Here is a 24,356-nt window from a genome sequence, read left to right as displayed (position 1 = left end):
CACAGAGACTCAGAGTGGACGGGGCTCAAATGTGACCAAACGCCAGAGTAAAAAGGATTAATCTGATTCTGCAGGGATTGTTGAAAGACTTGATAGACTTTTTGGGATCAAATGTAGAAAACTCTCGCCCTTTTTCCTGTTGATTTGCTTGAAAATGATCAATCAACGTTTTATTTTTATTTTTTCATCGTACAGTGACGTTTTTTGTCTGTCCACGACATTTTACACATGGGAACAACTCAGGTCTGATTTCAGCCACTGTTTGAGCTCTCTGCTGAAGATGTTGATATTAGTTTACAGTTTTAGTCCAGATGGGAGAGACTGGACTGGAACTGAGATGTTAGAAATGTGTGAGGAAAGTTTGCAACGAGTTTGGAGAATTCAAACTTTCCTACAGTGTTGAAAGGAAACAGAAAACCTGTCCTCGTGTGTTTGAAGTGTCACTAAAAGCTTGAAGTTCGCGACAAATCAGACGAAGCTGGAGCAGGAGGAGGGACCAGAGAGGAGAGAGAGAGACAGATAACGTGATGTGTGTTCGCTCGGCGCTGCTGCCCAGAATAGAGCCGGGAGTTTTCTTTTCCCTCCCCTGCGCCGGCTCAACGCCACAGGGAGAGAGGTCCGAGGGAGAGTCCGGAGACCGTGAAACGTGGGGGGGAAATCGGATGTAGCGAAGTCCTAGAGAGAGCGCGAAGTCCTAGAGAGAGCGCGAAGTCCGACGACCCGAAGACCCGAGAGCGCGGACTCCTCCGGCCGCCATGGAGCGCCGCGGGGGCTCTCTGCGGAGGCGCCTCAGCTCCCTGCGAGGGGCTTGGCGATGGAGCACGGGCCACCTCTTCAGGAAGGTAAGAGGACCTGAACCCCCCCAAACCTGAACCTCGGCAGGATCGTTGGATTGTTGGATTGAGCTTCTTTGTCAGATTAGCTTTGGCCGGGTTGGCTTCATTCGGGACGCGTCTACCCGCCCCCCCATGTGCTTCCTCCCGCTTTCCTCATGTTTCCCCGATGCTTAATTTGTACGAGCTGCTTGTAAAGGCGACCCCACAGATGTTTTTCATCTGGAGACCCCCCTCCCCCCCCTCCCCAACCCCCTCAAACACACACTCTCTGCAAATGCTCTTTCACTGCCTTTAGGTTGGACCAGACTTAAGTGCCTGGACGGTCCGCGGCTAAAATAGGAAGTTGTTTATCAGACGATGATTCGCGCCTTGGGGAGTTTTGCAACACATGAATCTGATCTTATCGTGAAATAAGATCAGATGAACTTTGATCATCTCATCAGAGGAGCTGATTTTAGCTTGAGTCGTGGACATGTCATTTAGTTTAAGGAGGGCTGGCGACACTTTTGGGTTCAGTATTGATTGTCCGTACATGTATTCGCATTTTCCCCCATTTTTCTAAAGTAGTATTTTTTACCCAAAGTTGTGTTTCATTGTATTCCATGTTTATTGCAGGTAACCTCTTACCACCCGCCTTTAGCAAGTGTATTTTCTCCAGTTCGGCTTTACCCAAATCTAAAAGCTTCTGGACTGGAGACCTCACAGCCCATAGGTCAGTGTAATGCCTGAGACCTGGGCGGCATGGTGGCACAGCGGTTAGTGCTTGTGCTTCACCGAAGGTCCGGGTTCGATTCCCACCAGGGACATACCACTAAAAGCATATACAATAGGCCAAGATGAATGAGAGTGTGTTTGAGAGTGCGCATGGGGACGACGGATGTCGGTGTGGCTGGTTCATTAACTTGCACTGTCCCTACCAAATAAACCAATAAACTAAACTAAAACCCACAGAACTGATCTGAACAGATCTTTTTCCTTGTGTCGCCATGCTATCATGTTTTTTTCATGTTGTTTTCTCCACTTTTTTGTTGTTGCTCTTGTTGCTGTTTTTATTGCGTTTTTGTCACATTTTTGCCACTTTTCTTGTTGAGTTTTTGTCACTTTTTTGAGATGGGTGGGTGGATGGATGGATGGATGGATGGATGGATGGATGGAATCTTTATTGATCCCGAAGGAAATTCATTATTGTCGGCTGCTCACATTCACACAGCACAATAAATAAAAAAATACAATTAAAAAAAACAAAAAACAAAGTGTCATTTTTCAGCTTTAGTTTCTGAGGCCTAAAAAGGTCGTCAGTAATATCGTTTATTGCGATATCTTCCTGCCTCGATAAAACGAACTTGAGATTTTATGAAGTTGAAGTCAACTTTAGGGATTTAGTCGTAAATTTAGTCGAGTAGATCTAAAATGTATTCAGGCACCTCTACATGTTTGCGCTGCCCTTTCAAAGAGCAAAGGACCAGCGCCGTGGTCATTAGTGGTAATAGTTCACAGCCCTGGGCCTCAGTCCGTCAGTCTGAGACACATGAAAAAAAACCTACCTAAAAGTCGAGAGTTAGACGCTAATATCAACAAAGATGTGGCAGACTTTCAATGACCGCTTTAGGAAACAGTTCTATTCATGTCTTTTTATGGACATGAGCTCGAGCTTGTGAAAAGATTAGGAGCAGAATATCTTTTCTTTTGCAATAATTAATGGGAAACATCAGCCCCGACTTCCTCGTCACTGTTTTGGGAACATCATAAAGAGAAGTAGAGGGAATCCAGTGTAAAAGTCAAACTGATGAACCACTCTCCTGCTCTCACACAAATGTAATTCAGACTACAACTACATGAAACGTAGTGAAATATGCAGGGATTTCTTCTTCCCTGATGACACGGGTGTATTCCATGATGACAATGCCAGATTTGGGGAGAAAAAGACATCATTTTCAGGCATGGATTGGCCACCAAAGTCCAGAGCTTAACCCCACTGAGAGTCTTTGGGATGTGCTGGAGAAGGCTTTGCGCAGTGGCCACACTCTCCCATCATCAATATTAGATCTTGGTGAAAAATGTATGCAACGCCACAACAACCACCAATGTCCCTCTCTGCTGTGGTTGTCCAAACATGTACAACAGCCACTACCAGAGGTGGGAGACTAGAGTCAGCACAGAGACTCGAATTGCAAATTTCCAGCTCCAATAAGTCTTGACTTGACTTCGGACTTGCCGTTTGTGACTTGAGACTTAACTTGGACTTGAGGCCAATGACTTGCTGTGACTTTATAGTTATTATTTATTTGAGTGAAACTGTTGAAAGATCAGGATTCTTTGTGTAAAAGCGGCACATCTATGTTTACATTTGGTAATAAGCCACATGCTTTATTGGCTTCAGGCGGGCGCACACGGACTGTGCAGAATCTACTTTGCTCAGGAGCGAATCTGAGTATACAAGGGCTGGGGCATTACAGGGGAACCACTGACAGAAAACCTGCCAGAAACTAACACAAATAAAAACTATACATTTTTATATAATAAAAATACTTTATATTTATCTTTCAGACAACAGGGAAAAGCAGCTCATGTTTAAAAGACTCTGTTTCAATTTTTTTTAAGTAGGCCCCCCCGGGCAACCTCCTTAAAATGCTGTCCCACTAATTTTGTACATAGGCTTGATTTAAAACATATATATATATTACATTTTATGGCGATTTAATATTAATTACACTTGGATTCCAAATCCATTTGATTTTGAAAAAATTTATTTTAGCCTCAATTTTCTAAATCGCTAAATCTTTATATTTTCAAGTAGATTAAACACATTTTGAAAAGAAGAATTAGGCCTAATGGTGACATTTGCTGGCTAAAGAAAGACTCGACTTGGCTTGACTTGCTTGGGACTTGCATTTAGTGACTTACCCACCTCTGACTACTACTACTATACTATTATTACAAAGAGCCATAACTTCTGCAACTTCTGCTACTGTTGCTTGTTCTTTGCCAGCTTTAAAGTGGACACACAGGTTGGTGAATAATCGAGGCTTTTAGGCACCACAGCATTGACTATTTCACATTGTACATGTCTTTGGAAAGAAAACAAACACATAAGGAGTCAGTGACTGGGCTGGTCAGGATTTTAAATTGTCCTGAAGCGCCCTCTGCAGGCAGCAGTGGAAATAACACAGTGTAAAAGAGTGAAAACAAGCTTTCTCCTTCAGCCAACAGCATGCTAGCAAATCCATGGCAGTGTGATGAATGCACAGAACGGGTCCATTGATGGATTAAGGGCTTTAAAAATGTGGAGGACAGTTCCGCAGTCTGCAACACAATCCAGGGAATACAAATGTGAGCCTTCAGCCATGGAAGATAACTCAAAACAGAAACTTTTCTGTTTTGACAAGAGAGCACCTCCTCTATGGGCTAATGCTTCATTTAGAGCTAAACTTGCACAAACCAGGACTTTGGGAACCACTGATTTCTACAGATATGTCCATCTATCTGGAGTTGTCTCGTCCTGTTGATTTATGAAGCGTATCATGTGGAAGTGTGCGCCTCGGACCAGCGAACACTGTTGTAACATTGTTTGCATTGGACACGGTGGACGTGTCGAGCTCTGCATGAAAACATAAGCCCTATTTTTAGCCTCTGACGCTCTGGGACAGTGAGCGGGGGAATCCAGCGCTGTGTCATAAGAGCTCAGGCCTGGACCGTCATCTTAATTTCTTTCTTTCTAATGTAAACAATAAATGAGCGAGGTCCCTGCGGAGGGGAGTGGGATTCCAGGAAGAGCGAGTCCGAGGAAGGACTTATTTGGATGCAGAAGGGCAACACAACTGTTCAGAAGCGACACATTTAAAACCAGTTTGGACCGTTGTCGTTCTTAAGATGATTATTTTGGTGTTTATGTGGCTATAACGAGATTGGGAATAAACTTAAAGGGACTAATGCAGCCTCCAGTTGTTGAGGAATGGCTTGTTCTCATTTATCTACTTGTGTCAGTGTTTCTTAAACTTTTCAGGACCAAAACAACAACTCAGGACCCCCCACGGTCAAATGTAGATATGTTTGTAAACATTTTAGGTGCGATAACATTGAAAATCTGGTTTATTCTTGTTTGTTTGAAGTCTTTGTTTTAGCTTTTGACTCAGTTTGACAAAAATTGACTGACTTGCAAGACCCCCACCTTAAAGAAGCTACGTCTGATTTATTTTCTAGTTATGGAATGTAATTAGTTTTGTGTTCCTTAAGTGTATTGTCAGACATTTGTGGGGAAAACACTGTAGATCTAATTATAAAGCATTTGTATCATCATTCTTGTGAAAGTGACCCTGCAGTAGTGAAACGTGCCTATAAACATGTCCCTGTTAAGAATTGGGATGCTACAAATATGTTAGGAAGATTAGGAATGAGTTTGTGCCCCCACCAACATTTCAATTAGCGGCTTCCTCTTCCTTCTTTAGTGGTTGGTGGTGGTCGGAAGGACCGTTGGCGCAGATGTGAGCAGCCTCGCTTCTGTCAGTCTGCCCCAGTGAAAACTGTGGCTACAAATGTAGCTTACCACCATCAGCCTGGAGTGAATGAACCCCCCTCCCTTTCATGTGTGAAGCGCTTTGGGTGTGACTTGTGTCATATGAAAAGTGCAATACAAATAAGATTCCCTTCCCTTCATTGTTTGAAATGAAAACATCAGGTATAGGCCCTTTAATGTCCCGCATGTTGCTTCCTCAGTCGTCTTTTAGCTGCTTCTTTCCTCTAGTTTTTGGCTTGGCTCGTCTGAATGATTTAATTCACTCCACACTTGTCCACAGTGTTCACCGGCAGCTCTTGGCTTCATTATTTTTTTTGTCTTCATTGTGTGTCATGCTGCCATGTGTCATGCTTTTTCTGTGGCACCATCCACATACTCTTTGTTATGGAAGCAGAGGCGCAACTGTGTGGACATTTGTCCATCCGATACCAGATAGGCGGATGTCTGGTATTATCTAACTCCCTGCTTTTACTAAGGTTAGCGCTGGATAGTCGGCTCAGGTGGAACAGTGGTCATTCTCAATGCTTTAGCTAGGTGTGTGCAATTAATTGAAATTCGATTACAATTTAAATTATTACACTAAACGATTACAAAATTAGCATAATAAAAAAATCAGCAAAGCTTGCATTATTTCATGGCGCTGGGATTATTTTCCCTTCGCATTTCACGTGCCATGGCTCATGCTTTTACCTGACATGAAAACAAACGGCGCTGTGTGATGATGTCATCAGGCCGCGCTGCTCAGTTTACTTGCGCAGGTGTGAGGGCTGGCCAGCAGGGGGCAGGTGTGAAACAGAGACCTCTCCTTAATCGAGGCAAACTTGAAATCATTTGTACTTTTATGACTGTTCAGAAAACAGAAAATATTCAGCATAGTTTTTTTTTATGAATAAATCGATAAATAAAATAAAGGCTTTTTTTTAAAGGTAGCAAATAATCGTTTGAATAATCGTTATTTCAATTATGACTTGTCCTTGTAGCCTTCTTTCAATCGTTACTAGAGTTACCTAAACACAGTGACAGCATCTTAGCTTATCTTCTGATGCAAACTACAGGCCCCACATCGTTGTTTACCGGGACAATCAGTGAAGATTACCAAGTCTAAGGTGCACAACATTTCTCATCAGTTTCGCTGCAAACAATTGGGCTAAATATTTAAATCCAGAGAACCAAACTCCCAGCATCCTCCAGTTCCACATTCCTCTTCCATATTTAGTGTTGGTTTGGGGGTGATTTCCAGGGAACGGTTTGGAGCCACTTGGAAAAACAAACATTTACTTTAAACCTAGAAAGATAGACTGGTCCGCACGGGAGATTTCACAGACGGAGTGGCTGAATGAAGGCGAGACACTGCAGGTGAAAGAGAGAGACATCAAACACTGTGTCTTTGCGTCAGATTGGAAAAAAGAAGTGTGGCATAGTTGAGTGAATGTACGATTAGTCCGAGGCTCCTCTTCGGCCACGACGAGTCTTTAGTGCGAGAGATCTGGAGAAAAAGGCGCTGTTCTCGGTTGAGTGCGAGCGCTGGAGTCATCGTGACCTCCTGAACTTTGGCCCGAGCCTGGAGGAGGCAGATCTAAACACACTCCATCATCGTAACTGCACTTCCTGCCCCGGGTCACGTGGGCGCTCCGGGGCATCTGGGGTCTCCTCTGGGCTGAAAAGCCAACTCACAAATCAACCCCATGTACCTTCACACTATGTTTGCATCATTTAGCCTGAAACCTGAACCAGCCTTTTCCGAGCAGCTCCTCAAAGACTTTCCACATTTCTACACGAGTAAATTGGATTACAGCCTCGACGAAACAAGTGTTAAGCCACATTTATGGTTTTCTCTTTTGAACTAAATGATTGAGTTATGAACACGTTGCTTTCAATCTTTCAATATGCAAGCTTAGAAAAGGATTCAAACCTGTCATATGCACTCTAATTGTGTTAAACCATTGTTCCCTCGTGAAAACAGACAGTGTTAGAGGAAAACATTAAATCGCTATTTCTGACACTGGGTCCAGCTGTACATGGTACTCTCCCTGGCATAGCCTGGACTGTGGTGCTCAGACTCTCAACCACTGAATGTTTGTTTGCATATCAGTATGACACTTTGAGAGGGTATTTATCCCTTTTCTGTGGAAGCTCAGACAGACTTGAATGGTGGGACGAGCGCAATGTCTCGGGTCCCGCACCGATGGTAAATAAACATCTTCTGTATAAGACATCCAGACTGCTGCCTATCTTCATCTATCCTCTCGGAACACCATTGTTAATTGTTCATTCTCACAGTTTTGATTAATCCAGTTTAATTCAGTTCTTCTACGGCCTACGGAAACAGACCAATCCCATGGAGTTTGTTGCATAATTTCATATATTCATATAATTATGCCCAATTGTTGCAGCTCTAGTAATCGTAAAGCACCTGTTTTGTTGTTTTTCTCTCGTGCCCGGCCTCTATTGTTGAATCTTACTGAACTAGGCGTGAACTTACTGTATGAGTTTTGTAGAAATTGTAATACTGTGAGAGGGAACCTGTGGAAGAATAGTCTCTACTTTGACAAATACTATGGAGAATTAATTAGCGGCAGCGGAAGGCATTTTCTCACCACAGAACTTTTTGTGCTTTTCTTTGCACCATTTGATTGCTTTGAGACAGGCGGGGACTGGGGCACTTTTTGAGGAACTTTTTCCAATTCCTGTCCTTGGGGTAATCCTTTCTAGTCAGACCAGGAACTCTATGGCGACGTGGTTCTGTAGGAAGATGTAGGTAAGTATAGTTGTACAACAAAATTGCGCTCAGTTGTTGGGTTTGTCCTGAGGTCCTGAGGGAAACCGGAGCACCCTGAGGAAACCCGGCTGCCCTCAGATACTCTGATCCTCTGAAACGGTGCAGCACCTCCTGGGTTTGTCCCTGTCTCAGAGCGTGGTGTCCTGCACTGGTCAGCTTCTCCTCCTCTCCACAACAGTCTAGCACCATCTTCTTGGAATAGCAGGCGAATATAATATGTCTTATTCTCCAATGAACAAACCTATGTAGCTAACACATACATGTGAATCACTGCGATTGGCAGATAGATTTCCAGCCAATCAGACTCTCCCACTTTAATCTTGAATGTGGAGCTCCTCTTTGTTTTGTTTGCATCATGAAATGAAGTGATATAACTCCATAAACTCCCAAAGCCCGCTCACTGCATGCCGCATTCTTGCTCAGTTCTGAATTTTCAGCGATGCTAAATGCGATCTGGATGCCTTGAGACACATGCTACAAAGTTTGTTTTTCTAGCAGTAGTGTCAGGTTAGTGCATCTTTGAGCCCCCGACCTGCTGTGAACCCGAGCAGAGGGGACTAAAGACGGACTGGGGGGGTTCAGGGACTGTCCCCAACAACTGTTTGGTGTGAAAACGCCTATGGATTTGCTGGCTAAAAGTGAAAGCTTAAAGGGCTATTTCAGGATTTTTGACATAGGGCCTCCAGAGTGTTGCTGATTTCTGGAGATTTTTTTTTTTTTTGTAATTCATGCAGTTCTTATATTTGAAGAGTTACGTGGCGCTAGGCTAGTGCATGTCTATGGTATCAGCTAGCCTGCATTAAAAACAGTCTGACCCGCTCCACAGAGCACCTGAGGCAAATCACTTAGCTGATACCATAGAAATGCACTAGCCTAGAACTAGCCTAGCACCACAAAAACTCTCCAAATATAAGAACTGCATGAATTACAAAAAAAATATCTCCATAAATCAGCAACACTCTAACACTCTAACTAGGAAATGAGGCCCTATTTCAAAAATCCTGAAATATCCCTTTAAATTCATCATCCTATCTTCCTGACCAGCCCAGTGTCACTTCTGGCTTAGACTTTTCCTGAGGTTGCTGCTCTGAGAAACATCGAATCTTAGATGTTGTTTTAGCATAGGATTAGTTATATAAGATATTAGCTCTTACTCCTCACAGAAAGATAGTCCCTGGTTTGATTTGTTTGTGAAGGCATTAGATGTTCTTCCTTTCTTCTCAGCACCACCAGAGTCAAGTAAAAGTCTCCTTTGATTATTGCCGATATGTCATGACTTTGAGCTTTGATTTCAATCTGACTGATCTCGGAATCTTAAAGGGACTGTACAGAGTTTAAAAATGTTAAAATGAAGTATTTTCCTCCCCCTACATGTTCCAGCCATGTCTGTGTAGAATGAGCTCAGACCTGTTCACCACAACTGCCTCTAAAATCCTGCACTGTCACTGCACCGCCATGCACGAGCTTAATATAGAAGCTGCAGTTACACGTATGACCTGAGGTGGCAGTAGTGAGTATAAAATGGCTAACTTGCATCTAGCCCCTTTAAGCAACAAAACATCCCGTTTGTAGCCCTGGAAGCGCCTCCTCAGATCCCCGCATCGTAGCATATTTCGCTCTCTATTCTGGGTCGGTGATTCATTCATGCTTTTGCGCTCCGCAATGTGCAGCGTCTTGTTTGAGTTTGGTTGTGGAAGCTGCGGTCGGAGCGCTCTGTAAACTCTCTCTGAACCGGGACAGACGCGAAACAATGGGGCCACATCCAAACAAACTGCAGTTTAGTCCACGAAGTCATCAGAATGAAGACATGAGAGCGAGGTTTGTGTGCGGTTTCGGAGCGGAAGGACCAGGACCGGCGATGGGAGTCATTCGCAGCAGATGTCGGACATTGCAGTGATTCAAAGCAAAATGTAATGGTTTTATATGTGTGTGTTTCAGGGCTCCACGAAATCCTCCAAGTCCATGGACTCCAGACGCAGACCGTCCAGGTAAGACCTTCTCATCCGCTTTATACATCTTTCTATCTTTAATAAGCTTCCTGGTTTAGTCCTGGCTAGAGGAGACTCATTCTGTGAGCGCTCTTGAGTCTGAGGCTTATCCTTAAAGGTAAAACTGCTCCTGACGAGTTTAACCCAGACTGTAGATAGAACGGGCCTAATATTGCTGTTGGCTTGTCTGGTCAGTCGTCCACTCCTGCTCTTTGTTTCTGTTCAAAAACATAACCGTCTGGAACTTTGCGAACAGCCAATCAAATCTTGAAATGTATTACATCGACCCAACCACAGAGTACATTGTCACGACAGGAAGACAGAAATAGCCAGTAGTAAAATATTTTCTTGAATATACTTAACATGAATGGACCTTAATGACTCCTTTTATCCTTAAGTTTTTGCAGCAATATACATACAGTAGATCTTTCACATTTGTTTACGTAAAACCACTAACTTCCTTGTTTACGCCACATGCCGTTTGCATCTTTTCCGGCTTTTCTCTGATTGGTTAAGACGGCCATCGGAAATCCAAAGAGACCACCCCTGATCCCCGATATACTTCTTTGTAAAGAACAGAATGAGACGGTGTGCTGGATGCACCCGTCTGACACTGGTATCGGATATCGGAGCCGATACTGAATCGATACATGTTTTGGCTCTTAACATTTTAAAAACACACCTTTCACCAAGTAAATCAGTGAATCTGGACAGATCTGGACCTCATTTTGAAGTGCGGTACCTTTCAATTGCTGAGTTAGTTTTAAAGTAGTACTAAGTAGCTTGTTTACCTATAAATAAATAAATCCTTCCCGTAGTCCGTCTGGGGGTAATACAAGTGTTATTGGGATGATTGGGGGGTCTTTCATCTCTCCCTGGTGTCTTTGGCCAGAAAACCACAATTGCAACTTGACTGCCTCTGTGTCGGAGTCACCAACACACTATAAAGAATCATGAAGAAGCTAACAGGTTAACGGGCAAAGCTAACTGCGGGCTAGCACCACTTAAACAGTATTTACAGCCAAGTTTGAGTAAAAAAAAAAATCTCCATTGTGTAATTGGATGAACAATATCCCTCTGTCCCTTTGTCTTTTCAATCTTCATAGTATTTACTTTCACGGACAATTAATGAGTAAAAAAAAGCGACATCCTACGACACCTGCAGTGGCGCTTATGGGCCTCTAGGGGCAAGAGTTACTTAGTTCTGCTTTAACCTCCGCAAATGTGTTTTTGACCATTGCGCAAAATGCTGCGGCAAACAACAGTAGATAGTAGATCGTAGTAATGCTTAATGCTTAACATCAAGTGATTAAGGGGACAGAACTCACGATTGGACCACCTGATAAAATAAAATAGCCACTGCTGGAGGAGCCAGGACTATCACTTTTTCACTTAGAGAACAGACCACTTTAAAGAAAGTGTCCTGGTGTCGATCAATCAATCAAAATGTATTTATAAAGCCCTTTAGAACACTCAATGTGACCAAAGTACAGTAAAAACAACAATACAACATAAAGTAACTTCAGTATCGGTTAATATCGGGTATCGGCAGATGCTCAAACCCTCAGTATCGGTATCAGAACCAATAAAGCTGAATCGGTGCATCTTTAGGAAGTTGGGATGAGGCCCGGTCACTCCTATGGCCTTTCCATTCCAACTTTTTCTTCTCTTCCAGTCATTATTGGACCCAGGCTGGTCATTAGTACCTCTGCGTGTTCCTCTTAACATGTGCTATTACAAAACTAAAGGCCTACACTGGCACATATGAATGCTCTCTCTCTGGATCTTAAGTGCTTTACTTGACACATGGCCGATAAGTTGCACAAAGATCCTGGGAAACCCTCTTGAAATGACCTCCATGTTGGTTTCTTGGTGGTAGCGTCAGTGAGCGTCCTCTAATCTTCTCCGCTCTCCAGAACATGCTCATCTTCAGGAGGTGGGAGCTCTGGGGCCCGTCTTGTTTGTAAACTCCGACAGGGGCCCCTCTGTAACTGCGTCCTCATGGCCCGGAGCCTTTGTTGTGGCTCTCGCTGAGACTTTCCCAGAGAAACCTGTTTAATGTGTTCAAACTCCTGATTCTGAGGCGAGATACGATTACAGATAATTGAAGACTCGCCGTTGTACTTTAGGCCCGTACTGCAAATACAGAGATAAAGACAGGACAGAGTACACACAGGAAGAAGGTTTATGTGTGATGTGGGACGAAGAGAAATCCTCACCTTATTCAGCCACTTCTGTGACTGAAGCCGTTCTGGTGAGAAACTCGGAAAATGTGTATATTGTTAAAAAGTGCATTCATTTCTGTTATTCAGCTTCAACTGTGAATGATAAACTCATTACATGTAAAGTGAGACAGGTATTGCCTTTATTTGTTACATTTTTTATTATTATGGCTCAGCTTGTAAAAAAAAAAAAAAAATCTCATAAAATTAGAATATTATGAAAATGGACTGTAAGCCATAATGATGAAAATGTTAACAAACAATGGCTGAACATATGTCACTTTGCATGTAATGAGTCTATTAGTTTCACATAATCAAATTGTATTTATTAGTTTATTTGGAAGGGACACTATTGAACACTAGGGACACTAGAACACTATTGCCGTGTGTTTTTCACCCGAGCAAATACATTTATGTGATTTTCATGATGCTGAGTTTATCTGAGTGTCCTGGGTCTCTGAGCTTCAGCTTTGTCTTTGACATCTTTGATGGCCTGGGTGTTTTCCTACAGGCTCACGTTTGCAATAGTGATGAAGGTCGGGCAGGGTTAGTGTATTTAATCAGGCTCTTGGTCCATTTCAAGGTTGACATTCAGGACTGACACATTTATTTCTTTGCTCCTGTCACAAAGTTCATGTCATATTTTAGTCAGCTGCTCATATATACCCATTCAAAATCAGACATATAGAGAAGTCTCACATGTCCCAGGGATGGGTCGACCAAAAACCATGTTTTTGTTCCCAAATTCCTAATTTTCCAGTCATTTTGGAGCATTTTTATCTGGTCCTCTCATGATGCTTTTCTTTCATTTTTTTAGACATGACACAGTTTAATATAAAAGAACACGACTCACATGTGTCATGTATTGTTATGTTTTGGTTTTGATAGATTTTGATGAAGTACTTTTTATCGGGTGTTTTATCTTGGGTAAAAATCACCCGACGTTAGTGATGGTGTTATGGATTTCAGTGATAGTGTTCTAGGGTTAAAGTCAGGATTGTTGCCTTGAGCTTATTTCCATCCGTCGTCCCCCATGCGCACTCTCAGTCATCCTGGCCTATTGTACATGTTTTTTGTGGTAGGAGAAACCAGAGTACTCGGAGGAAACCTATGCAGACACAGGGAGAACACGCAAACTCCAGGGGGGATTTGAACCCTGCTGTTTCCATTATTCGGTGATTCCACAAGAATGATCCAAATGAAACTCCAAATGAAAGCCGGTCACCTAAACACCTTCACCTGGACCTGGACCTTCTCAGCAGGACACACACAAAGCATCCGTGTCTTCACAGATCTCCTCATCAGGACTTTGTTCAGTGATCAGTGCATGTGTGAAAAGGACAATAGGCCGATTATCTCAAGCCGTGGTTGATGTTTTTGATCCAGTTTGGTTCTGGATGCCGTTGGTGGAGATCGTGCATCACTCTCACATGCTTTTTATGAAAGAACAGAGGCTTCTACTTATCAACAACTAAGCAACGTTAGATGCGATTAAGCCCACCCATATTTAGAAAAGCACTGACCCGAGACCTGAAATATGTCAGACATTTTTATAGACGAAGGCAGATGTTTCCAGGAAGATGATGCAGCGAACATGGCCTTGACCGGACCGTCCGCAGAGCCCATAAAGTCTGACGTGCTTTATGAAACAGATCTGGTTCTTTTCCCCATGACAAAGTCCATGGAGGAGTTTCCCAAGAGTCGAGGAGGAGGAGGAGGAGGAGGCGTGAGGCGTGAGGCGGGGGGTGGTGGTGTGAGAGAAGCGAGTTTCCCACACTGGTCACCTCTGCTCATCTAAAGGAGGAAGTGTCTCATCGTCTGAAGCAGCAGCTGGGATTAGTCTGCAGCTGGTGGCCATATTTACCCATGCTCTTCAGGCAGTGGGGGAGCTGCACCTTCAGTGACTTGTGGTGATGAGGAAGATTTGTAAGACAAGCATCACATTTGCCGTGAATGCTCTCCTTCGGAAAAGTAATTTCAGTGTTCGTTATTTTTAAACAAGGACCTTCATGTTTAGTAGGTTCTTCAGAGGAAAAAACAAAACAGGAAGTCTCCATCTCTTGTGGTTCTGAAATAATAAGCGAAAGTCTGCAGCATAAAGTTTATAAAATACCATCAGAGGTGAACAAACTTGTGAGGCCTGTAGGAAGTGGTGGGTGGAAGTCATTTTAAGGCCCTGACTGAGCTGTTTCCAGTGAAACAGACTCTTGGTCACATTTGGTTTGAGAGATATCGGCCTTTGATCTGCATTACTACGGTGGCACAGCGGTTAGTGCTCATGTTTCACAGCTAGAAGGTCTGCATAGGTTTCCTCCAGGTACTCAAACATGTACAATAGGCCAGAATTGAATGAATGAGAGTGTGAGTATAGTTGGTGGTGGTTGGAGGGCGTAGATCAGCAGCCTCCCCTCTGTCAGTCTGCCCCAGAGTAGACTCTAGTAGTTAGAAAGTTCTGGGCCAGTGGTGCTCAAACATTTCACTCACTTAAATAAAATGTGACCTAAAAAAATATCTTAGATGAATGTTTTTGAATCAAGAACTGTCGTCTAAGATGGACAACTCCTGAGAGTTTAAAACAGACTAAATAAAATGTGTGACTAAACCAGCTCTAAAAGGTTTTTAAAAAGACCGGTATTATTTCTAAACTGGATAAACCAGGTCTTAACCCTTTACTGAAGCACGTCATTTTGATTCCCTCGCCTGTAAAATGACGCCTGCTGTTAATGTCCCTTATGGAATTTACATAATGCTCTTGCATGTGAGTCTCTAGTTGTAGCCACAACAATCAGTATAACTATCAGATCCACTCTTGGCAAGTTATCAACTACAGCACTGAATAAAAGAATAATTGTCTTTATTCTCGCCTAAATTTTAAAGCTGCCATAGATAGATAAAACACACTCTGAGCCTATAAAAATACCACCACTTGAACATATATTTCAAACAGGTCAACAATATCTGTAAAAATTAACATTATACATCATTATACATTATACATTTTTACATGGATATGTCCATGTGTTTTATAGGACCTTTGTCTTACCCAAATCTATCATTTTGACTAGTAACATGTTGGGCAATGTGACTGTGGTGCGTATAGGTATGCATTTGATGGTGCAGCTTAGAATGCCGAACAAAGCTGAAATGATCTCTGACAAAGTGTATTGTTTTTTTTGTTGCATACAGTGTATGTTAAAGGCACAGGCCACCGTTTTTACATTTAGAGATTATATTCTTACCTGAGCTTATATATATATGATGTATAACTGTCTGGTCTTTGTGCGTGCGCTCAGTCACACAAATGTTGTTAGCATTTTTCCACTCACAGCAAAGGTACAGCTCCAAACTGGGGTGAGTTAGAAGCTTCCAAGCTGTTCCACGTTCTCCCTATTTAAATACAGTCACGTGAGCCTTTACATGATCCAAGTCTAGTTACACAAAATCAAACATGGCAGTTTTCTAAGTGGATAAAAAGGGCACTATATTGTGAGGCGTAAAAACACCTGGAGCACTTTGATGATATTACAGCGCGGATGTTCCTCTAACCTCTTAAGTCCTACCTTAACAAGCTCCTTTTCTCCAGTTCGGCTTTACCCAAACCGTTTTTACTGGAGACTTTGCAGCCTACAGGTCAGTGTCAACACAAGTTTTGAACGCTAAGACCTTCAAAGCTGAGCTAAACTTTTTTGTCACGTCCTCCACTCGTTTATGTCACGATTTTGTCAGTTTTTCGTTGTGTTTTTTGTTGTGTTTTCTGCGCTTATTTCTTTTCATTGTGTTTTCTCCCAATTTTGCCGCGTTTTTCTCATTTTTTACCTAATTTTTCGTTGGTCTTTTGTTGCTTTTGTTGTGTTTTTGTTGCTTTGGTCATTTTTCACAGCTTTTTTTTCTCGCTATCTTGTCGCTTTTTCCTCTTTTTTTTTTGTCTCGTTTTTGTTCATGGTCAGTGAAATGCCTCATTTGAAAGCTAAGACCTTGTGTTTTCTGAAGATATGTTGTTGTGTCCTTTAGCAAGACACCACAGCTCCTTCTCAGCCCCTGAAGTGGCTTCTCTTCAATCCTTTTGTCCTCTCAGCGCTCGTTTCCTTATAAGCGCTCAGTGGGAGAACGATAAAAAACTCCGTTTGGTGCCAGCGCTAACGTTCGCTCGCTCCGCCGCCGCTAACGGCCTGACGAGCTCTTACATAAGTGTAATGGAGGCAATGATTCAGACCTGAACACTGCGCTCTGTCTCTGTCACAAGAGCCTAATATGGAGACGCTCTCGCAGGCTGACTTCAGCACGTCCCGGGGCGAAGACTGTGGAAGTCTGGTTTGAACCATGTGCCGACTGACTAATGTCTACAGCGGTGGTTCTCAAAGCACGGCCCGCCCACCATCAAAACTATCTTCTACTTTTGATCATGTCTTAGTCTACAGCGTTTCAGCTGGAAAAACAATACATGTCCATTAGAAAGATGTTTTGTTGTTGGAGTTTTGTTGTCAGAGTTGTGTGTGGTCAGATTGAGAATAGACGTGGCCAATACTTAATACTGCCGTGTGTTCCAGGAGCGGGAGTCTGCTGCAGTCCCTGGAGGAGGGCGTGGAGCTGGACCTGCTCTACATCACAGAGAGGATCATCTCCGTGTCCTTCTGCAGCTCGGTGGAGGAGCAGAGCTACGCCGCCAACCTGAGGGAGGTGTCCAGCATGCTGCGCTCCAAACACGGCCAAAACTACCTGGTAATGCGCCCTCCTTGGATACATTTAACCCCAGCACACAAAGTGTTTTTTTTTTTTTTCAAGATTTTACATTAACTTAAATTGATCTTTTGCAAAAGCCCCGCCCCAAAACGGTCACATCGTCCCAAAAAAGGAATATCTCCACATTTACTTTAAGCTACAGGAAGCACACGGGACATGGGGAGAGACTCATGACTAATATGTTGTTTTCTGCTCGACTTCACGTGAGGCCGGGGCTTTAGCCTCGATAGTTTTAGTCTCTCTTGAAACCAGATTAGTCTAGGTGTCCAAATGGATTCCAAAAGTTTGTTAATGTGCTTTTGGTAAAGGGATCCAAATGGCAAAAAAATTAGGAAGTACTTAACCCTTTAAGCCCTGGGTTTTATTATTTTTGTCTCAGATCTTGGATCTTGGTGTTTGGTCCCATTTGAGCCCCGCCCACTCTGAGTCTCTGTGACCTGATTGGCTTCAGAGTTACACTGTAGGTCAGACACCGTGAGTCGCAGTACCATGACACTAAATAGTGAACTCTTTATTTCCAGTAAAAAGGCTGAGGTCTCATTGCTCTTCAGTCACAGACTGAGAAGTGAAGAAGGAAGTCATGGAGATTCAGAACATTACACTTCTGCTGGATGTAACAATTAAAAGTTGAAATTCAAGTTTTCCTTTGTAACAATTATGAAAATCCTGTATTTATATAATTAAAATGTTAATTAATTATTAAAGACTCTAATTCTAAATAAACAAACCCTTGTCATTTGTATCTGCTGTAGGTCATGTTTGTCCCAGTTCCTCTGAGTCGTGGTGCAGCAGGACTGATGTGGACAGATGTTAAGAAGCTCATGAGGTTCATTTCTTCAACAGTTACTATAGTAACTATTTTCTCCAAAATAAAAATAGATTTACCACAGTCCTGTCCACGTCTGTCATGGTCCACCATGACCCACCACGACTCAGAGGAACTGGGACACACATGACCTACAGCAGATCATATATATGGGTATTTCTTCAACCTTTATATGTATCAATTGTGTGCTTTAAAAAAAATTGAAATAGTTTAATTAGAATTTTCATTTCATTTTTAATTTATTTACTACATACATTAGTTTTACAATTCACAGCAGAAGTCTGAAGTTCTGTCTAAAGCAGAATCTCCATGACTTCCTTCTTCACTTCTGAGTCTGTGACTGAAGAGCAATGAGGCCTCAGCCTTTTTACTGGAAACAAAGAGCTCACTGTGTTTAGCGTCATGTTACTGTCACTCATGGTGTCTGACCTAAAGTCTCACTCTGCAGAAAGTCAATTCACATTTACATTGAGAAGGCTGGAATGGCGCCCCCTTGTGTGACCCTGCATCCAAATGCCCGGACCAGAACAGTAGGTCCTATAAGGGCTTACACATTTGAAAGACTTAAAAGGACTTTATTCAGATGGCCACGCCAATATGTTTCGACCACCAGGACTTCATCAGGGCTTAATTAAGCTAGAGCTTTTTTGTAGTTTTAGTGTCTCCTTCGTTGCATGTTACATATTTTGCATATTCTTTAGGCTGTATTCTTTCTTTCTCTGCGCTGTCTGTCCTTTTCCACATGTTTTGCTTCTTCCAAACGCTGAGAACAGACATGAACATCAGGAGACAGTCAGCTGAGAGCCTAACGCCAACAGCACATTTATAAACTGGCTTTATCAGGAGTATTTTAGGCAGCGGTGTGAACCTTTAGTCCTGATTTGGGAAATAAAAACAATCTTCTAACTGTGGAAACTTAAAAGTGTGTTCTTCTGTTTCTTCAGCTCTTCAACCTGAGTGAGAAGCGCTTTGACATCAGCCAGCTGCACCCCAAGGTAAAACCCGCCCCGTCTGATAAAGTGTTCTCTGGGTCTGATGGTCCTAAAACCTGCTCTGTCTCGGGTCCAGGTCCTGGACTTCGGCTGGCCCGACCACCACGCCCCCGCCCTGGACAAAATCTGCAGCATCTGCAAAGCCATGGACACGTGGCTCAGCGCCGACAGTCAACACGTGGTGGTCATTCACAACAAGGTCAGTTTGTATTTACACTGCAGTGCGCATAAACAGCTCTAAATGCTTTCCTTCCTCCTTTCCTTCCTTCGCTCCTTCTTTCCTTTCTTTCTTTCTTTCCTTTCTTCTTTCCTTCCTTTTCTTCCCTCCTTTTTTCCTTCCTTTCTTTACTTCCTCTTCTTTCCATTCTTTCCTCCCTTTCCTTCTTTCATTCCTTCCTTCCTCCTTCTTTCCTTCCTTTCCTTCGTTTCCTTTCTTTCCTCCTTTCTTTCCTTCCTTCCCTACTTCTTTCCTTTCTTTCTTCTTTCTTTCCTTCCTTTCCTTCCTTCCTCTTCTTTCCATTCTTTCCTCCCTTTCCTTCTTTCATTCCTTCCTTCCTCCTTCTTTCCTTCCCTCCTTCTTTCCTTCCTTTCCTTCTGTCCTTTCTTCTTTCCATTCTTTCCTCCCTTTCCTTCCTTTCTTGCCTTTCTTCCTTCCTTCTTTCCTTCCTTTCCTTTGTTTCCTTTCTTTCCTCCTTTCTTTCCTTCCTTCCCTACTTCTTTCCTTTCTTTCTCTCTTTCTTTCTTCCTTCTTTCTTTCCTTTCTTTCCTTCTGTCCTTTGTTGTTTCCTTTCTTTACTTCCGTCCTTTGTTCTTCCCTTTCTTTCCTTCCCTCCTTCTTTCCTTCCTTCCCTTCTGTTCTTTCTTCTTTCCTTTCTTTTCTTTCCTTTCTTTCTTTCTTTCTTTCTTTCCTTTCTCCATTCCTTTTCTTCCTTGCTTCCTTATTTACATGACTTTAATTCAAAAATATTAATCTTAGTTGAAAAAGATAATATAGTATTTATATTATAGTAATTGCTCTGTTAAAATACACGGTTTGTCCTCATTATTCTTGAATCATTGTTGATCAGTGGACGCGGGTCTAAAGTCAACATCCAGCTGAGGTTTTGACAAACATGTTTTCCCCAGTGCGACTCATTGCGACACTTTTGTGGGAAACCACGGCCGCCGACGAGGAAAACACGGACACAATCTCAGACGGGACAAACCAAACGCACTAAACAACGAAAAACAAATAAACACATCTGGACAGAAACGAGATGTGTTTTTACAATGTTGCTAATGTTGAGCTAAACCAGACTGAGAGAAGATTAGTAATGTCAATTATACGTCCTAAACAAGTCCCATCACAGCCCAGTCCTGGTCCTGTGATGGGACTTTGGGACCTCAGCCCGATCATGGTCCTGTGATGGGACTTTGGGACCTCAGCCCGGTCATGGTCCTGTGATGGGACTTTGGGACCTCAGCCCGGTCATGGTCCTGTGATGGGACTTTGGGGCCTCAGCTTTGGGGCACAACTTTCAGCCTAGGATTACGAGGTCCAGCACTAAATGGGTCACTGCAAATGAAAAGCATCTATCTTCCTTCCTTTCTTTCTTTCTTTCTTTCTTTCTTTCTTTCTTTCTTTCTTTCTTTCTTTCTTTCTTTCTTTCTTTCTTTCTTTCTTTCTTTCTTCCATTCCTTCCTTTCTTTCTCCCCTCCTTTCTTTCTTTCTTTCTTTCTTTCTTTCTTTCTTCCATTCCTTCCTTTCTTTCTCCCTTTCTTTCTCTCTTTCTTCCATTCTTTCTTTCTTTCTTTCTTTCTTTCTCCTTCTTCCATTCCTTCTTTCCTTCCTCCTTCATTTCTTTCTTTCGCCTTTTTTCCTTCTTCCATTTCTTCTTTCCTTCCTTCCTTCTTTCCTTTCTTTCTTTCTTTCTTTCTTTCTTTCTTTCTTTCTTTCTTTCTTTCTTTCTTTCTTTCTTTCTTTCTTTCTTTCTTTCTTTCTTTCTTTCTTTCTTTCTTTCTTTCTTTCTTTCTTTCCTTTCTTTCTTTCTTTCTTCTTTCCTTTCTTTCTTTCTTTCTTTCTTTCTTCCATTCCTTCCTTTTTTTCTCCCCTCCTTTCTTTCTTTCTTTCTTTCTTTCTTTCTTCCATTCCTTCCTTTCTTTCTCCCGTTCTTTCTCTCTTTCTTCCATTCTTTCTTTCTTTCTTTCTCCTTCTTCCATTCCTTCTTTCCTTCCTCCTTCATTTCTTTCTTTTGCCTTTTTTCCTTCTTCCATTTCTTCTTTCCTTCCTTCCTTCCTTCTTTCCTTTCTTTCTTTCTTTCTTTCTTTCTTTCTTTCTTTCTTCCAATCCTTCCTTCTTTCTTTCCTTCCCTGCTTCCTTCTTTCCTGCCTTCCTGCCGTCCTTCCTTCCTGCCTTCCTTCCACCCACCTTCATTGCCTTCCTCCATGAATAACTCAGAAAAAATTGGCCTGGGAGTTTTGGGTCAACTTACTACAACAGTAAGTTTCTATTGTGGGCCCAGAGTAATGGGCCGGTTCACTCATCACTCATCCCTGTGCGTGTCTATCTTTGATCACACAGTTACTGCATTGACTTCATTTGTCACATTATCTCTATGTTTAACTAAATATGTGTCCTTGTTCTTCAGGGGAATCGTGGCCGGACCGGCGTGGTGGTGGCCGCCTACATGCACTACAGCAACATCTCTGCCAGGTGAGGAAACAAAAGACTTTAACAGGATTTAGACCCACCAGAGATCACAAGACGAGCCGCTCTGTCCAAACAAATACCGGGAACAGAACCAGAAATAATATCCAGAAATGTTCAGGCGTCACGAGGTCGGACACTGTGAGACTCTGTGACTTTAATTTGTGGAAACGGATGAAAACAAAGACAAATGTATGTAAAGTGCTGCAGATTGAATAAAGGGAATGGAATAATCCTGTTATGAAGCATGTGAGAGTCTCCTCACCGCTACAGTTTACCAGACACCAGTACTTTAACAATACTTGCTTTACTATACCAATACCTCAGTACTAATACCTGAACAATACTCTTTCCGATACCTGTACTAAAGTGATAGCCATCTAGAACCAGGAAGCAGAACAATAATGTGTCGAATGTAACAAATATGGGAAAACTTTGGGGGGAAATGGTGGAAATTGTGTCAAAAATTAAGCAAATTTAAAGCAAATTAGCAAAAATGAAGAGGAAAAGAATTAGGGAAATAGGGAAAATTTGAAAAAAATGGGCAAAAATAAGAAATTGGAGGGCTGAACAACCTGTCCCTGGACAAGGTTTAATTGTTTTTTCTCCGTATCTGCTTTCGATACTTTAATGTTGTCTATACCAGTAGTACTTTTTCCCGATACCAGACTGGTATCGTTTAACTGTACCCGCCTGACTCCTCATTGCAGGCTTCAGGTTTTAAAGGAGAAGTATTATACAAAAAAAAACTTTTTAGAGATTTTTTAGTAACGTATAATGTTCTTGAGGTCGACCATCCAGTACAAGGGCTCGGGTTTATCCTTTACAGCACAGGGATAGGCCAGGACCTGCCAATTTTAGTCTAGGTTCTACTGATATATAAAGCAAAAACGGGGAAGAAAAATAACAGGCTTTGATGCCGTTAGTCCAGGGACATTAAATGAAGAGACTTTGTTGTTTCAGCTCAAATTAAATGATTTGTTTTTCCCATTTTTTTCTCCATTGTTTCAATTTCTTGCCCAATGTTTGCCCCATTTCACACAATCTTTTTTTCTTTCTTATTTTTCCCAATTGTTTTTCCTTCTTACAAATTTCTAAATTTATTCCCTATTTTTTCCCCACATTTCCACATTTTAGCCACATTTTCTCCCAAATTATTCCCCATGTTTCATACATCTCCTGTCATTGGAGATGAACCTGATATTGTAAATGTGCAGATCTTCCACACATTATTGTTCTGTTTTCTTGTTCCAGACGACACATATTTTAGGATAGATATCGGATAAAGCATCGTTCAGATATTGAACGTTACTCAGCCCCATACATGACCTAATTGGATGCTTTGTTTAGACATTTTGAAGGATTTGAGTGTTTTTCACATTTTTAGAATATTCAAACAAAATTCAAAACAAAATCCCGAGGGCCAGAGCGTCGACGCTACCCCTGCTTTACGGTGTACGGACGATGTTCTAACTCTTTTCTCTCTCTCGTTCAGCGCGGACCAGGCCCTGGACAGATTCGCCATGAAGCGTTTCTACGAAGACAAAGTCCTGCCTGTGGGACAGCCCTCTCAGAGACGGTACAGACCCGCCGCTCAAGTTTATGAATCGCTTGCACTTCTGGTTACTCTATCTGCCCTCAACTTTCAAAAACATGAGACATTACACTGTCCAGTCGAGAAGCTGCGGGTAAAGCCGAACTGTAGGGGTTAATCTGGAGAAAAAGTGAGAAGTATTCATTGATGACTCCTGACTCATTACTGCCCCCTGTGGCCGGACTCTGCCCTGGAGTGCAGAGGCAGCTGTGAAAACATGGACCGTCTCGTAAAGAGCTCTGAGCCGCAGCGTTCACTCTGAAATAATAAAGTGACTTTTTATACGTCTCTCTCTCTCGCCGTGTGCAGCGGGTCAGTGTGTTTACGCTGCAGAAACTCGTCCCAGTGGAGTTTGTTTTCCGTTTGGGAGATTATCGTAGAGTCTGCTGTTAAATCCGTGCCTTTTTTTGGAGCACCCCATAGATATTAATGATCAGATACACTTATTTTACTCTGTCTCTGTGTCATTTAAGATGTGCATTATCCTGTGTCGCAGATACGTAGAGTACTTCAGTGGACTTTTGTCTGGACACATCAAGATCAACAACAAGCCTCTGTTCCTGCACCACGTCATCCTCCACGGCATCCCCAACTTCGAGGCCAAAGGAGGTGCGTCTTTACATCCGACTGATGCACAGCGGCGTCTCTGCTGGAGAGTCAGTGAGGCCTCTTCACTGTCTTTAATCCAGCCGTCTTCATTGGTTCCCCTCTGTGTGTTCTTTTCTCAGGTTGTCGTCCGTTCCTGAAGATCTACCAGGCCATGCAGCCCGTCTACACCTCGGGGATCTAGTGAGTCGGACTCTCTCACAGGACTTTGGATTACAGCACACATGAAGAACAAAACAATGCTAAATGCTTTTGTGGTCCACAGTAACGTCCAGGGAGACAGTCAGACCTCCATCTGCATCACCATCGAACCCGGACTCCTGCTGAAGGGAGATATACTGGTGAGAAATACATGCATGAGTGGCCAGCCTGTGATCTGCCTCTCAGTGAGGAGGTTGTGAGTCAGACAAGGGGATTTCTGTAACATCATAGACTTCACATCGAAAAGAAAATGTTAAAGAGAGAATAAGGCCTCCGTGCTGCACATCAGTATAAGGTAAAGAAGCATGTGGACCTCACTCAGCCAATCAGGAGAGATCACCCTTCATCACAGATCCCGCCTCTGTGTGCATTT

At 42.6% G+C, this 24,356-nt stretch overlaps 1 protein-coding gene across 13 annotated transcripts in view; it reads left to right on the top strand.

Annotated features, from left to right (window-relative positions):
• Positions 1-24,356, top strand: part of tns1b (tensin 1b) — a 256,725-nt gene that overhangs the window by 162,298 nt on the left and 70,071 nt on the right. For all 13 annotated transcript variants that reach the window (XM_079562808.1, XM_079562814.1, XM_079562813.1 and 10 more), the window contains 9 exons: positions 10,067-10,116; positions 16,886-17,057; positions 18,849-18,899; positions 18,973-19,095; positions 21,524-21,588; positions 23,078-23,161; positions 23,673-23,785; positions 23,905-23,965; positions 24,048-24,123. In XM_079562808.1, the coding sequence (XP_079418934.1) occupies positions 10,067-10,116; positions 16,886-17,057; positions 18,849-18,899; positions 18,973-19,095; positions 21,524-21,588; positions 23,078-23,161; positions 23,673-23,785; positions 23,905-23,965; positions 24,048-24,123 (795 nt within the window). The remainder of the gene's footprint in view (positions 1-10,066; positions 10,117-16,885; positions 17,058-18,848; positions 18,900-18,972; positions 19,096-21,523; positions 21,589-23,077; positions 23,162-23,672; positions 23,786-23,904; positions 23,966-24,047; positions 24,124-24,356) is intronic.

The sequence above is a fragment of the Gobius niger genome, assembly GCF_951799975.1.
Source record: "Gobius niger genome assembly, chromosome: 9".
NCBI classification, from domain to species: Eukaryota; Metazoa; Chordata; class Actinopteri; order Gobiiformes; family Gobiidae; genus Gobius; species Gobius niger.
This window is presented reverse-complemented; position numbering and strand designations above follow the sequence as displayed.